The 14,577-nt window shown below is 65.0% G+C and overlaps 1 protein-coding gene across 1 annotated transcript; it reads right to left on the bottom strand.

Moving 5' to 3' along the window:
* Positions 1–1,129: 1,129 nt before the first annotated feature.
* Positions 1,130–4,393, bottom strand: PLVAP (plasmalemma vesicle associated protein). The gene is made up of 6 exons (XM_074163909.1): positions 4,008–4,393; positions 3,437–3,527; positions 2,640–3,229; positions 1,723–1,846; positions 1,512–1,590; positions 1,130–1,413 (listed from the first exon to the last, which is right to left on the bottom strand). The coding sequence occupies exons 1-6, from the start codon at positions 4,383–4,385 to the stop codon at positions 1,407–1,409; spliced, it is 1,269 nt and encodes a 422-aa protein (XP_074020010.1). The 5' UTR covers positions 4,386–4,393; the 3' UTR covers positions 1,130–1,406.
* Between the last annotated feature and the right edge of the window lie 10,184 nt (positions 4,394–14,577).

Raw genomic sequence — 14,577 nt, 5'->3', positions numbered from 1 at the left:
CCCCTCCCTGGTCCCCGTGCTGGGCTGTGGTGTTTTCCTGGCCGGGGGGAGTGTGTCCCGAGCCCCAGACATGGAAAAAAACACTGGGAGAGGCCCCGTTTCCTGGCCAGGAGGACAAACAAGGAGCTGGAGCGGCCGGAAGGGAAAAGCCACCCCAGGCTTCCCCCCTGGGACACCCCCTTCCACACCGTGTCATGGGGGATGTGGGGCTCGGCACCCCAGTGGGTCCATCCTTGCACCCCAAGTGCACCCCCAGCCCCGGGGACACAGCAAGGGGGCCTTGGGGACCCCTCAGGGCACAGCTCTGGCCCGGGGAGCCATGGGATCCCCCCAGCTCTTGCACCCACCTGGCAGCTTTGTGCCCTGCAGCCCCAAAAATGGGTGCTCCCCAGGGGACCCCCCACTCTCCAACCCCCCCGGCTGGTGCTCCCAGGCTCCGGAATCGCCTGGTGCTCTGGGATTATTTATAGTGGAGCTCCAGGAAATCCTCTGGCAGCGAGCGGGTCCCCCCAGTCCTCCCCCTGTCCCCCAGCCGGGCTGCTGGGACAGAGGGGGAGCCCCCTCCGTCACCCCGATCCCACCCCGGCACCGTGCGCTTCCAGGGGCTTGGGAAGGGACAGGGGGGGACCCGGTGGCAGCAGCGGGCGGTGGGAGCGTGTGGCTGCCTGTATCCCAGGAGGGATGTGGCTTTGGGGGGGACCCGAATGGGATTTGGGGGGACCCGAATGGGACCTGGGGGTGGAGATGGGGACACGCTGGGGACACTACGTGCCAGCGCTGAAGTGCCGGCAGGGGATGGCGTGCGGGCAGCCCGGCAGGCAGGAAAGGCTCTTTCAACAGGAAGGAGCGGGAAGTGTGGCCATAAATCAGCGAGTGGCAGCCGGCGATTCATCACGGCGCCCGTCGCGTCCTGCGCCCCCCCGGCCCCACGCCCCCGCCTGCCCATAGCCTCGGTGGCCAAGGGCTTCCTGCTCCCTCGGCCTCGCACGCTTCCCACCCCAAAAAGGGGGGGGGGGGGGCACATGAAGCCGGGGACGGGATGTTCCCACTCCCCATCCCAGCCCTGGCCTCTGCGTGTGTCCCGTCCCCCCCACATCGGCATCTAAACACACGTGCGGCGAGCTGTGTCGGTGCTCAGAGCCGGCTGTATTTATAGCTGCCCCCTCTCCAAGCCTACGGGTACATGTGGAGGGGAGGCGAGCATGCGGGGGCTCGGGGAAGGGAACAGCAGAAGGTGGCCCTGGTTCCCGCCGTGCTGGTGGCCCCCCTCCCTCCCCGGGGCAGGGGGAGGACGGTGGTGGTCCCGGCCGCTCGGTCCCGGTTGGGGTTTGCCGTCCGTGCCGTGAGAAGCACCTCCTGGGCTTGTCCTCCAGCCCATCGCCGCCGTTCCATGCGCCGCTCGGCCATTAGCCGCTGCAGAGAGGGCAGGATCAGGCCCCCAGCCCCCTCTCCCTCCCCTCCCAGCCCCGGGCAGGATCCCCCACTGGTCCTTCCCCCCCCCCGCCCCTCACCTGGAGTTTTTCAGGGTGGACGTGTACTGCTCCATGATCTTCTGCACTGACCGCTGGATCTCCTCCGTGTTGATTTTCCCTGGTGGGACGGAGCAGCGGGGTCTGAGTCTGGGGGACGGGGTGGGGGGATGGGGACGGTGGCCCCCAGCGCGATGGGGAGGACGGTCCCACAGTGACAACACCCCCCCCCACCCCCCCCCCCAGGACTCACCCATGTTCCCGAAGATGCCCTGGTTCCTCAGAACATCCACGTAGGAGCTGGTGCTGGTGAAGGGGACCAGCCGCCCGCTGCCCCCCGGCACCCGTGAGCCCGTGACGTCGAAGAAGGTGTCCATCTGCGGAGGAGAGGGGACAGGGATGGGGACAGGGATGGGGACAGGGATGGGGACAGTCAGCGCTGGCACCGCTGCCGCTTGGCGCGACACCTCTGGGCCAAGGGGGTCCGAGGGGGCTGCGGTGGCTTGGCCCTGCCTAGCGTGCACACCCGCGGGTGAGCAGAAGAGTGCGGGCAGAGGGGTGTGGGCAAAGGAAAGGTGCTCGTGCAAAAGCACGTGTGCCGAAGAAAATGGATTTGCAGAAGAAAATGGATTTGCAAAAAAAAATGCCTGCGCAAAGGTGTGTTTGCAGAAGTGCGAGTGCAAAAGAAAGGTGCTTGTGCGAAAGGTGCTCGTGAGAAAGAAAAGTGGTCGTGCAAGAGCACATGTGCAAAGGAAAATGCAAAAAACCTGTATTTGCAGAAGAAAATGCCTGTGCAAAGGTGCCTTTGCTGAAGTGTGCAAGTGCTAAAGATGCTTGTGCGAAAGAAAGATGCTTGTGCAAAAGCACGTGCCAAAGAAGCTGCGTATGCAAAGGAAAATGCTCGTGCAAAAGAAAACGCCTGTGCAAAGGTGCGTTTGCCCAAATGAGAAAGGAAGATGCTCCTGTGAAAGAAAGAAGCTCGTGCAAAAGCAGACGTGCAAAAGCAACTGCATGTGCGAAGGAAAATGCATGTGAAAAGGTGCGTTCGCCGAAGTTCGAGTGTGAAAGATGCTCGTGCAAAAGCAAGCTGTAGGTGCCCAGCCTGGCGTGCTCCCGGTGCGGCCACCCGGGGTGCTCGGGGAGGTCCCGGTGTCCCGGTGGCTCCCTCACCTTGGTGCCCATGCAGATGTTCAGCTGCTCCTTGAAGTACCCGGCCTGCGTGGCCGCCCTGCTCTTCTCCTCCAGCTCCTTGCCCAGCTGCTCCTTCTCCCCCAGCAGCTTCTTCTTCTCCTCCTGCCCCACCTTGACCTGTTTCTCCGTCTCCTGCAGCCGCTTCTCCAGCTCCTGCTTCTCCCTGGAGCAGTTGAGGTGGCACTGGTGGAGGGTCATGTCGCAGACGCTCTTCCCCACGTAGCGGGTCTCCCGTTCCTGCTGCCAGAGGAAAAGCCCCTCCGTCCGTTGGGTCAACCAGTTGAGCTGCTCGTGGACGGCGCTGCAGCTGTAGGGGCTGACCATGTCCTTGATGCGCTGGAAGGAGTAGCTCATGTCGGACCTCAGGGACCCGCACTCGTGTCTCAGCAGGTCCAGGTTGGTTTTGGTGGTGTCGCAGAAGGTCCTGGTGGTGAGCAGCTCCCGCTGGCAGCTCTCCTGCTCCTGGGTGGCTCTGGTCAACACGGACCCGGCTTTGCGGCAGTTTTCCTCCAGTTCCTTCTTGGCCAGGGCTGTCTGGTCCAGCTGGCTCCGCAGCAGTGCCTTATCGGCTGGGGGTGGGGGGGGGGCACAGGGTTGGGGTCCTTAGTGCCCCCCTCCCAACTCCCCACATCTCAGGGTGACACCCCTGCCTGGCCTGAGGAGGGGGTAGACCCCCTGTACAGGCTGTGGTGAGTCCCCAAGGGACGCTTGGGGTCCCCAGAAGGGGTGCCCGGGGTGGGGGGGCAGCCAGGGGGAGTGGTGGGGGTGTCCCTTACCGCTGCAGCTGGCATTGATGAGGCTGATGGTCATGTGGCACTCATCCAGCTTCATCTTCTGGTAGAAGATGACCTTCATCATCTCGTGCAGCTGAGGTAGGGGGAGGAAGAGGAGGAGGTGGGGTCAGAATGTCCTACAAGGGCCCTCCCCGGGTATTGCCTTATTACCCCCGGGTGGTGGTGAGAGTGCTGGGAGCTGGGGAGGATGAGGATGAGGATGAGGATGAGGATGAGGATGAGGAGGACGAGGAGGACGAGGAGGACGAGGAGGACGAGGAGGACGAGGAGGAGGAGGAGGAGGAGGAGGAGGAGGAGGGGGCGGGGCAGCTGTGAGGTTGGAACCCCCTCCACCAGCCAGGGGTGCCAGTACTGAGACCCCCACGAGGCTGGAGGGAGCGGCCATCGGCATCACCAGCAGGTTCTTCCCCCCCACCCTGTACCCCCACATCCATCCCCGCTGAAGCTTGTGGGGCTGAAGCCAGGTCATTGCAGCACCCATGGGTGGGTGGGTCGGTGCTGGGGAGGGCCAAAGGAGGGGGGGTGGGGGGGGTGGGAGGGGGTGTTGTCTCACCATGGAGATGGGGTTGGTGGTCTGGGTGCTGTTACACTTATCCAGGTCCCGCTGCACCTTCTGGGCCAGGACCTGCAGCCCCTGCTTCTCCTTGAGGGTGGCGTTGAGGGTGCGCGTCAGGTTGATGTTCCTCCCGCTGAGGATGAGGGTCTTGTTGTAGAGGTCCTGCACCTGCGCCTCCAGCAGCCGGAGGTGCGTGTCGGTGCCCGCCTGCGCGTTCCCGTACACCATGAAGAGCACCAGCCCCAGGATGATGAGGAACTGGATGAGGGAGGTGAAGAGGAAGATGTACTTCACGTAAAAACCGCAGTCCCGCTTGGGCATGGCCTCTTTGGCCTCCAGACCGAACTTGGCCATGGCGAAGCTGCTCTTCTCCATCCCGCCGATGCTCTGCGCACCCCACCCCGCCCCAGCCCCTTTCAAGGAGGGCCGGGGGGGGGGGGGGGGCCACGCCGGGGTGGAGCTGGCTCCTGCCGCCGTGTTTATATTGCTCTATTTAATATTTCCTTCTGCTGGGCTCCTTCCTGCCTCTCCGGATGCCTCGGACCCGCCGGGTTATCACGGCGCAGCTTCTGTTTGGTGGGAGGAACTATGGTTCCTGGTTGCCAACTGGGGGGGGGGGGGAAGCCTGGCACCCTGTTTCTGAGGCAAACCCGAAAAAATCTGGCTATATAAGGAAACCCTCTAAAACTCCTTGAAGTTTTAGAAGGTGAGGATTTTTTTATTACCGGCGCTGGGCGCACGGAGGGTCCTCGCCGTGGGGGGTGCGCCCCGTTCTGCTTCACCCCACCTCGCTTACGTGACTGGAAATCGTTCATATATATTGCGTTTCTGGGGGGTGTGATGGAGGAAAACACGCCGTCGCGTCTTGGGGGGGGGGGGGGGGGGTCGGGCATTGGGCTTTTATCTCGGGCTGCAGCCAGGGTGGAGGTGTGGGGCTGGTGTGGGGCTCGGGGGGTGCCCGTGAGTGATAGAGGGGGGAGGGCGGGCACGGGGAGGGCGGTGGGGACCCTCTGTGGGGCTGAGAGCTGGCTGTGGGGCTGCATTGCTGCGGCCGGGGGTGCTGCACCCCCCCCTCCGAGCGTGGGAAAGCAAAGCTTTTACTCTGTTATTCCTGCCCCCCCCCCCCCCATTCCAGGGCTGGGCACTCCCCCGGGACCAGCTTTCACCCCAAAATAGCATCCCCGGCATGATGGGCACCGGGGAATGAGTGCTGGGGGGCAGGTAGGGTGGGCTGTGGCCCCCGCGCTTGCTGGTGAGGTGATGGAGGAGGGTCCCCGCACCCGGCACCTTGTGGTGGCAGGGTGACACACGAGTCACTGCCGGTCCCCGCTGCCCCCCAGCTCGGTGGCACGGGGGGAGTGATGCTTCACGTCTGCTCTCCCGCACCTTGCAGGCCAGGTAGGGGTGGCGGTGGGCTGGGGTGGGTGACGTGGGGCCATGGCAAGCCACTGGCAGGGGGGGGGAGGACACGACACCCATGGGTGCCGTCACCCCGCAGAGCCACCATCCTGCCGTGGGGCCCGGGGACCCCCTGCTGGTCCCTGTCCCCCCACTGGGGACATCTCTGCTGGCCAGAGAGCAGCTGTGGAGGGGAGCAAGGGGCAAATCCAGAGGTCTCTGTGGCCACCTGCGGGACCCCCAGGTTGCCAAGGGAGCCTTGGTTGAGGACATGGAGTGTGGGTGGCCCTGGCCCTGTGCGAGGACGGCCAGGTTGCCACCGTTGCCACCGGCTTAGCCCGGCTGGGCACAGCTGGAAAGAGCTGTGGGTCTGCAGCCACCTCCCCTGTCCCAGTCCAGGTCTGGGGTCCCCTGGGCCCCACGCTGGCCTGAGGGGGGGGACCTGGGGAGTGAGACCTGGCTTGGGGACAGGCTGGGGACATGGAGGGGGCTCCTCAGTGCAGGGAAAAGGGGTCGCATGGGGTGTGGGCAGCACCGTGGCAGGGACCGGCGGGAAGGGGGGATGCTGCCCATCAGACCCTCAGTGCTGGTGACCACAGAGGGGGTGTCTGGGGCACAGGACGGGCACCCCCCCGGTCTGGGCTGAGCCAGACCCTCTTTGGACCCTGGCATCGTCACCATGTCCCCATCCCACCAGAGCCCAGGGCTGTGTCGGAGGGGCCGGCTGTGCCTGGGAACACCCCCCCCCCCCAGCTCTGCAGGATGCCCAACCCGGGATGGGAGCGGGGGGAGAGGGTTGCTGGGGGGGCCGAGGTGTGGGGCTGAGCCGGGCGCTGACCCCGAGCCGCTCGCTGTTTCCTGCCTTCTGGCTGCGCCGCGATCCCTGGGGACCGGGAAGTGTCTGCGATGGTCGGGATGGTGTCGGTCCTGAATCCATTCTCAGCTACTGCCGTTTCCTTCCTGAGCTGCAAATAACGGTGAGTCACCCCCCCTGGGCCCCCCCCCCGGCCCCACCACAGGGATGCTGCCGGGGCTCTGCCGGACCCCTGACCCCGCTGGTGGCTGTGGGACCCTGGCGTGCCGGTGGCTTTGCCAGTCGGATGCTCCCTCTGGCAGCCCACCCCGAGGGCTCCTCGCAGCTTCCTGGGGTCACTGGGGATCCCAACGGGGCATCCGCCCCCCCCCCCCAGTGCAGCAGACCCCACTTCTGTCCCATTTTCCAATTAGGCCCCCCACTATAATTAAGCCTTCCCATGCCGAGGGCCGGTGCTGTGTTGGGGTTGGACCATGGGAACGGTTGTGCCCAGTTCCCCTCCCCGTCTCAAACCACTGTGGGGCTGGGGGGGCTCTGCACTGGGACCACCGGCTTTGGGGTGTGGGAACGGGGCTGTTGTCCCCCCCTGTTGGGCTCTGCAGCCTGGGGAGCCCCAACACCAGCCGGGGTGGCCTCACAGAGACACTTTCACCTGGAAAGCCGCCTGCCACCTCCTCCCCAAGCTGGGGGGCAGCGGGGGGCGATCCCCCATGGGGAGTGTGGGCAGGGGGGGGCCGGATGCCTGCGCGCAGCCTGCCTGCCCTCTGCACAGGATATCGAGCCGGCGGCGGCAGGAAAATCTGCAACTTTCCTGGAAACCCTCTTCAAAGTGGATAAAAAGATGCTGGGAAGCAACTGCAAAACAGCAGCAGCTGCTGATCCCTGTTGTGTCGTGTCCCCCCCCCGGCCCCCGCCTCCTCCCTGCATCCCTGGCCGGGCCCCCTGGGGTGTCCTTGGGGTCCCTGGAAGAGCTGGGACCTGCCCTGGCAGCCGCTGGGCACCACGTTGGCAGAGCCTGGTTACAGTCCTGGGGGCAGGGGGGGCAGTGATGCCTAAGCAGGACCAGGGGGACAACTGGGCTCAGGGGGGGACAACTGGGCTTGCGGGGGGGAAACTGGGTTCGTGGGGGGGACAACTGGGCTTTGGGGGGGATGGCTGGAGTTGGGGTGAGGACAGCTGGGTACAGGGGGGGACAAATGGGCTTTGGGGGGGATGGCCGGACTTGGGGTGGGGACAACCAGGCTCGGGGGGGACAACTGGGCAACCGGGCTTGGGGGGGGATGGCTGGGCTTGGGGGGGAGGAGGGCGGGGCTGGGCTTAGAGGGAGGTGGCTGCGAACAGGGGGACAACTGGGCTGGTGAGCATAGCAGCTTTTATTGCCCAAACTCCTGCCCAGTCGTCCCAGTTTCTGGACGGCGCTGGGAAACTGGTCTTAAAGCCCGGAGCTGGTGAAGGAGCAGCTCTAAGCCGTCGGGGTGGGGGGGATGGAAACCACCCCTTGGTTGAGCTGAAAACCTGCCCAAAAGCTAAACGTCCGACCCCTCCGGTCCCGCCGTCCTTCTGCGGCGGTTGGCGTGGGGACACCCGACGGGATGGGGACACACGGCAGCATCGCGACAGGCGGCAGGATCGGGACACACCGGTGCGATGGCGACACAGGGTGACCACCAGCATCGTTCACCTTGGAGGTGCCGGTTCCCGTCGGAGGCGGCCGGGGCTGAGCCGCTGCTGGTTCCCAGTGCTAAGGGGCGCTGTGGGACTGGGAATGATGGGCTCGGAGGGCCGGGACGGGGGGGGGAGGGGGGTCGGACCCCAGCCCCCGGCAGGGAAGGGGTCGGGGGGGCTGCGGGGTTTCAGCCCTTCCTGCAAAAGAGGGGAGGGCAGGGAGTGAGTCCCCCCGCACGACCCCTGTGTCCCCTGGGGACACCGGTGACGAAGCGTCCCCGTGAGGACCCGGGCTGGCTGCACGGGCGAAACCCCCCTCCCCGGGCTGTGTGTTCCCCCCACCCCAGCCTGTCTCCCGTGCAGACAGGGAGCACCCACAAAAGTACCGGGACGGGGGGCACCTGCGCCCGGTCGCTCGGTCCCTCGTCCGTCGCCGCAGCGCGTCGACCTCGGCCGCGTAGTCCCGCCTGCGGGAGAGGGGAGACGCGTGAGGGGGGGTCTCCATGTCCCCGGCATGGGGGGCCGGAGGGTCCGCATGGGGACCCCAGAGGGATGGAGGGGTTGGGGTCGGGCTGGGTGTGGGGTTAGGCTGGTTTGGGGGGGGGGGTGTGGATGCTTTGGGGTGCCCGGCCCATGGTGGGGGGGACAAGGACCTTACAGGGTGGCCTCGAGCTCTCTCTGCCGGGCCTCGCACTGCTCCCCCCGTGTCCGCAGCGCTCGCCGCTGCTCCGCCGCCTCCTCCAGCCGCTGCCGCAGCCCCTGCGCCTCCTCCTCACCCCGTGCCAACTCCTCTGCGGGATGAAGGGGACAGCGGGGGTTACCCCTGCACCCCAAATCCAAGCCCAACCTGCCGGGCGTTGCCCCCGAAGGGCATGCGGTTGGGGGACCCCCGGATGGGCTCCTTGCATGTGGTGGCAGGGGACCTGCACCCCCTCGCAGGGGGTGGCCAGGGGGATGCCGTGGCCAGGGGGATGCCATGGCCAGGCAGAGCTCACCTCGCAGAGCCTCCTTGCCACGGGCCAGCTCAGCCCGCTCACGCCGCAGGGCCACCACCTCGTCCCGCAGCGCTGTCACGTTGGCCTCCAGCCTGGCCTGGGGAGAGGGGACACGGCGGAGACTTGGGGATAGGGGTAGGCAGCGTCCTCCCGTCTCTTCATCCCCTGCTGGAGCCCTGTACCTCCCCATCACCTCCCTGTGTCCCCAAGTTATGCTGTTGGTGGCCTTAGGTCCCCCCATCATGTTTCTTGAATGGGTAGAGACATGGATTTGGGGACAATCCCTCTCTCCTGGAGGGATGGCTCATCCTGGTGGGGATGCTGGTGCACCAGGGTTGTCATGGGAGACCCAGGTCACCCAAACACCCCGTGGGTGGCATCCCCAGTGCCTGGGAAGGGATGTCCCCGAGAGGCTGCACAGCCCAGCCCTGCTCCCGGCGCCGGCCCTGGGAAGCTGGAGCACTTTTCCAGCCTCCCCGGGCCATTGTTCGGCCGGATGAGCCCGGAGGGGCGTCAGGACCTGGCTCTTCCTCCGGGCTGTGGCCATGGCGCTGAGGCCAGCCTGTTTCCCAGCCGGGCCCACAGCTAAAAATACCTGGGAGGACAGAAATGGCAGCTCCCCACCAACTCCAGCCTCCGCTGCTGCTTTGGGAATGGGGTAATTATATGTGTGTGGAGCGGCTCGGTCACGGCTAAGAATAACTGCCCCCGGCTGGGCACGGGCACCCGGGCAGGGGGACAGCGGGACCAGGGCTGTGCCGAGGGTCCCGGAGAAGTCAAAGTCCCCTCTTGGGGTGTCCCAGGCTGGAAGGTGGCCATGGATCCCAGGGTGATGTTGATCCTCCCATCCCAGAGCTGCTTTTCCCTTTTCCCAGCTCATCTTTCCAACCAGCCTTTGCTCTCCAGGAGCTGCTCATCCGCAGCATCCTTCCCGTCAGAGCTGGGGCTTTCCAGGAGCCTGGTGAAAATTCCCCCGGAGATGAAGCATCGCCCAGGTCTTGGCTACTGAGCTCCCCGGGAAACCCCCCTCACCACATGGTGGCCGAGGACATCCCCCCCTTCGCCTTGTCCCCCATCCCCACCGTCACCTACCGCCCGCTCCCGGCAGGACGCCAGGCTGGCGTTGAGCTTCTTGCCGTCACCGCGGGCCTGGGCGAGCTCTCGCCGCAGGGCATCCTCCACCCGCTCGCCCGCGGCCGCCGCGCGCTGCAGCCGGGCTCGCTCCCGCTCCAGCTCGGCCAGCCGGTTGCCCAGCTCCCGGCTCTCGTTGGCTGCCCGTTCCCGGCAGCCCCGCAGCTTCCCCACCGCCTCCGAGCGCCACACCATCACCGCCACCGAGACCGTCACCGACGCCACCAGCACCAGCAGCACCGCGCACAGTCCCAGCACCTTCAAGGTGGCCTTAGGCACCGCGGGGTCCATGCCAGAGGGGGACACGGGACCGCTCGCCCGCTCCGGCGGTGGCTGCCCAGGATGTGCCAGTGTCCCCAGGGCAGGTCGCTCCCTGGGTTGCCGTAATTGCCGTAATTTGCGTGGGTTTTTCTCACCAAACACCACTTTGGGCTGCGGTTTCTCGCAGGTCACTCAGCCCAGAATAGACTTCGGTTCTGCAGGAGGCGGGAGGACGCTCTGCCCCCGTGCCCGGCCGTGGGTCACGGCTGCAGGGACAAGGGGGGATGCAGTTGGGGCTCCGGTGGGTGTCGGGGGGGTGCTGAGGCTGCCATTGCCCAAGGGGTTTCTGCAGCACACGCCCCCCCCCACCCCGACACCACCCAGCAGGGTCGGGGTTTTGGGTCCCCAGGAACTGCTGGAGCAAGAAACCACTGGATTTTCACAAGGTTTTATTAGAAATGGGTTAAAAATGACCTGACAGTGTAGAGCCTGCGGACCCCTTGACTCAGAGCAGCCCTGCCATGTCTCTGTCCCCTCCAGCCCGACCCCCTGTCCCCTCCCTCGCCCTGGGAACAGCCGGTGCTTGGTGGCTGGAGGGAAACCATGTCCCTGGGGTGTCCCCAGGGTGAAGGGGGGGGGAGTTGGGTGAGCAGAGCGTGCAGGGGGTACAGGACAGTGTAGGCAGTCATGGGGCAGGGCTGAGCGGGCACTGGGCTCCCACAGGTGGCACTGAACCCGCTGCCACCCCTAGACCCCACCGGGCTGGATGGGGATGGTCCCTCCTTGCCCCACATCAGGGGGGACGGGGAATCAGTGGGGCCCATATCCCTGCCCTCGGGGCTCACAGGAGGAGCATCCCAGGGAGGAGGAGGAGGAGAGCCAGGAGGCTGAGGGACATGGCCTGGAGCCCGCTCCCATCCGAGTGCTGGCTCCTCATGTCCTGGAGCTGCTTCTCCAGGACCTGGTTCCGCAGCTGGAGCTTGTCCCTGGAGGGGGGACGACAGGGAGAGTTGGTGACAGCGTGGGGCTGGGGGTGGTGAGGGGAAGCACGAGGCTCACCATTTGCTCTGCAGGTCTCCCAGTTGCTCCTGCTGCTGGGCCACCTCTGCCTTGAGAGCCCTGTTCTCCTCTGCAGGGAGGTGATGGCAGGTGGGGACCGGGGTGTCCCAGGGGACAGGGACCGGGGTAGCCAAGGAGACAGGGATCAGGATGACACAGGGAACAGGGATCAGGGTGTTGCAGGAGACAGGGATGATGGTGGCCATGGGAATGGGGATCACATTGACACAGGGGACAGGGATCAGGGTGGCCCAGGGGACAGGAACGAGAGTGTCCCAAGGGATCGGGATGACCCAGGGGATGGGGATCAGGGTGTCCCAGGGGATGAAGGTGACCCAGGGGATGGGGATCAGGGTGTCTCAGGGGATGGGAATAAGAGTCTCCCAGGGATGGGGATGAAGGTGACCCAGGGAACGGGGTTCAGGGCAGCCCAAGGGCTGTTGCCCATGCCCACCCCCCCACTCCCCACGCCCCCCCACCCTGCCCAGGACTCACCTTGCAGCTCGGTGACATTGGCCAGTGCCCACTCCAGTTCCAAGGCCTTTCCCTCCAGCGCACCCTGGGCAGAGGGAAGGGGCTGGACCCTCCAATTCGGGCTCTCCCTCACACCACCCAAACGTGGCCAGTTTGGGTCTGGGGGTTACAGGTTTCCCCCGTGGGGTCCTGTTTCCCCCCCCCCCAAGCAGCACCCCAACACCTACCAGCTGCTTCCTGCAGCCGTCCCACCGCCCGCGGGCTTCGGCGAGGGACCGGTTGGTGACATCCAGTGCCTTCTCCAGCCACGCCAGCGCTTCCGAGCTGTTCCTCGCCGTGGCAGAGCCCTCAGCCGGCTGGCAGAGGATGGTGAGGAGGGCTGCCACCAGCGCCACGACAGTCACCCCAAGAGCCATGGCCACGTATGTCCCCCAAGCTCGCTTGGTGGGGTGCAGGTGCTGGGGGTGGCAGCCCTCCATCCTCTCTGCACTGTCCTGCCTGAGTGGAATCCCCATGGGGCCGGGAGGAAGCTCACCCTTTAACCCCCAAAATCGAGCAGTTTCGTTTTTATTCAAGAGCGAGACTTCCCAGGAAATCATGTGGTCCGCGAGTGCGCAGCACCCGAGGAAGTTGAACGACTGCTGGGCTACCGGGTCCCTGGCAGGGCTGGCCCTGTGCCCCGCTGCCTGCACTGGGGCTCGGGCAGGTGCTGCTGGGGACCTCCCCCCACTGCAGGGGGTGATCCCAGCCCCGTGTCCCAGGGAGCTGGGGGGCAGAGCTGAGGGGGGGGGGCTGCAGGCGCATGTGTGGCCCCATGGAGCTGCCAGTGGGGCCAGAGCCCCTGGTTAGGGGGGACCAGAGGGCAGAGCATCCCCTGGGGCAGGGGGTAGTGGGGATGTGGGAGGTGGGGGGGTGAAAATGGGGTATGGGGTACCCAGAGCATGGGGTAGGGGGGATTAGGGGTACTTGGGGCATGGGGTCCTTGGGGTCCAGAGAAGCTGGGGGGGAGGGGGGCGCTATGGGGTACTGTACTGGTTTTGGCTGGGATAGAGTTAATTTTCGTCTTAGTAGCCTGGAGGGGGCTGTGTTTTGGGGAGATAAGAGGTGTTTTGGTTACAGCTGAGCATCCTTGCACAGAGTCAAGGTCTTTTCTGCTCCTCACTCCCTGCCCCACCAGCGGGGGGGGGGGGGGGGGAAGGGGGGACACAAGGAGCTGGGAGGGGACACAGCAGGGATAGCCGAGCAGGACGGACCAGAGGGATGTCCCATGCCGTGGGACATCACGCCGGGTATATAGAACAGGGGGAAGGAGAAGGAAAGGGGGGAGACCTTTGGAGTGATGGCATTCCCAAGTCAGGCAGGATGGAGCCCGGCTTTCCTGGGGGTGGCGATGGGAAACAGGGAATGAATTCTGTGTTTGGCTTTGTGGGGGTTTTTGCTTTACTTATTAAATTGTTTTTATCTCAACCCCAGGAGTTTTTCCCACTTTTAGTCTTCCCCATCGCATCGAGGGGCGGGGGGGTGAGTGAGCGGCTCTGTGGGGGCTGAGGTGCCGTGGGGCTGAGCTGCTGGAGGGGGTTAAACCACGGCAGAAGCCCAGGATACGGGGTACCCGGGGTTTGGGGTGCCTGGGCGAGGGGCTGCTGGGGGTACGGCATAGTTGGAGCATGGGGCAACCAGGTTAGGGGGTACCCGGGCTATGGGGGTGCCCGGGGTGTGGACTAACTGGGCGTGGGGTTACTGGGGGAGGTGGTACCAATCTGCAAACCCTTCTGCAGGGCAGTTCCCCCCACCCCAGCCCAGTTCTGCCCTGGCTCTGACTGGGCAAAGGGGCTCTACCGGGGCCGGAGCCGGCACTGGCTTCTGGCAAACACTTGGCCCCATGATGTCTGTCCCGGTCCAGGCTGTCACGGGATGTCCCCGGCCAGAAAAACTCCTCGGCTGCCACTCAGGAGGGTGTTTTTGGCTGGGGAGGGGAGGAAGAGGAGGAGGGTTAAAGGGTGGGGAAGGGCTGCGAGCCCTCTGCTCCCATCCCTGGGGAGCAGCATCCCGGTCCAGCCACCACATGGGCTGGTTTTCGGGAGGCCGGGAGCGGGGCCGAGCCAGCGCCTGCTCTGCTTCTGTCGGGGAGAAATCCGAAACTCTCTTTTTTTTTTTTTTTTTTTTTCCAGGAGTTGTGCTGAAATCCTTGTGTTTTTAATGCTTTTCCTGCTGGTGTTTCTCGGCAGGGAAACATCCCCCGAGAAAAGGCAACATCGGCCGATCCAGCACGGCCCCGAAACCCCAAAGCACCTGGGGGGGATGGAGGAAGGCGCCTTCCCGGGTCCCCCCCAGCCACTGTGTGGGGCTGGGAAGAGATTGGGGGGGGGGCATATTGGATGGGATATGGGGTATGGGATTGCGGGATGGGATATTTGGGTGCGGGATGCATAATAGGCGACACGGGATGTGGTTATGGGGTGTGGGGTGTGAGGTACAGGATATGGGGTGCGGGATGCAGGATGCGGGGTGCAGGATATAGGTTATGGAATGTGGGATATGAGATATAGGATAATGGATATGGGAATGTGGAATATGGGATGTGCTGGATGTTGGATATAGGATGTGGGATGGGGGATGCAGGGTATGGGAATATGGAATATGGGATATAGGATGCTGGATGCAGGATGCGGGATATGGGATACCGGATGCGGGATGTGGGATGCAGGATATGGGATATGGAATATGGGATGCGGGATGTGGGATATGAGATATGGGATACCAGATATGA

This window comes from Numenius arquata, chromosome 25 (genome assembly GCF_964106895.1).
Source record: "Numenius arquata chromosome 25, bNumArq3.hap1.1, whole genome shotgun sequence".
Taxonomy (NCBI): Eukaryota; Metazoa; Chordata; class Aves; order Charadriiformes; family Scolopacidae; genus Numenius; species Numenius arquata.
This window is presented reverse-complemented; position numbering and strand designations above follow the sequence as displayed.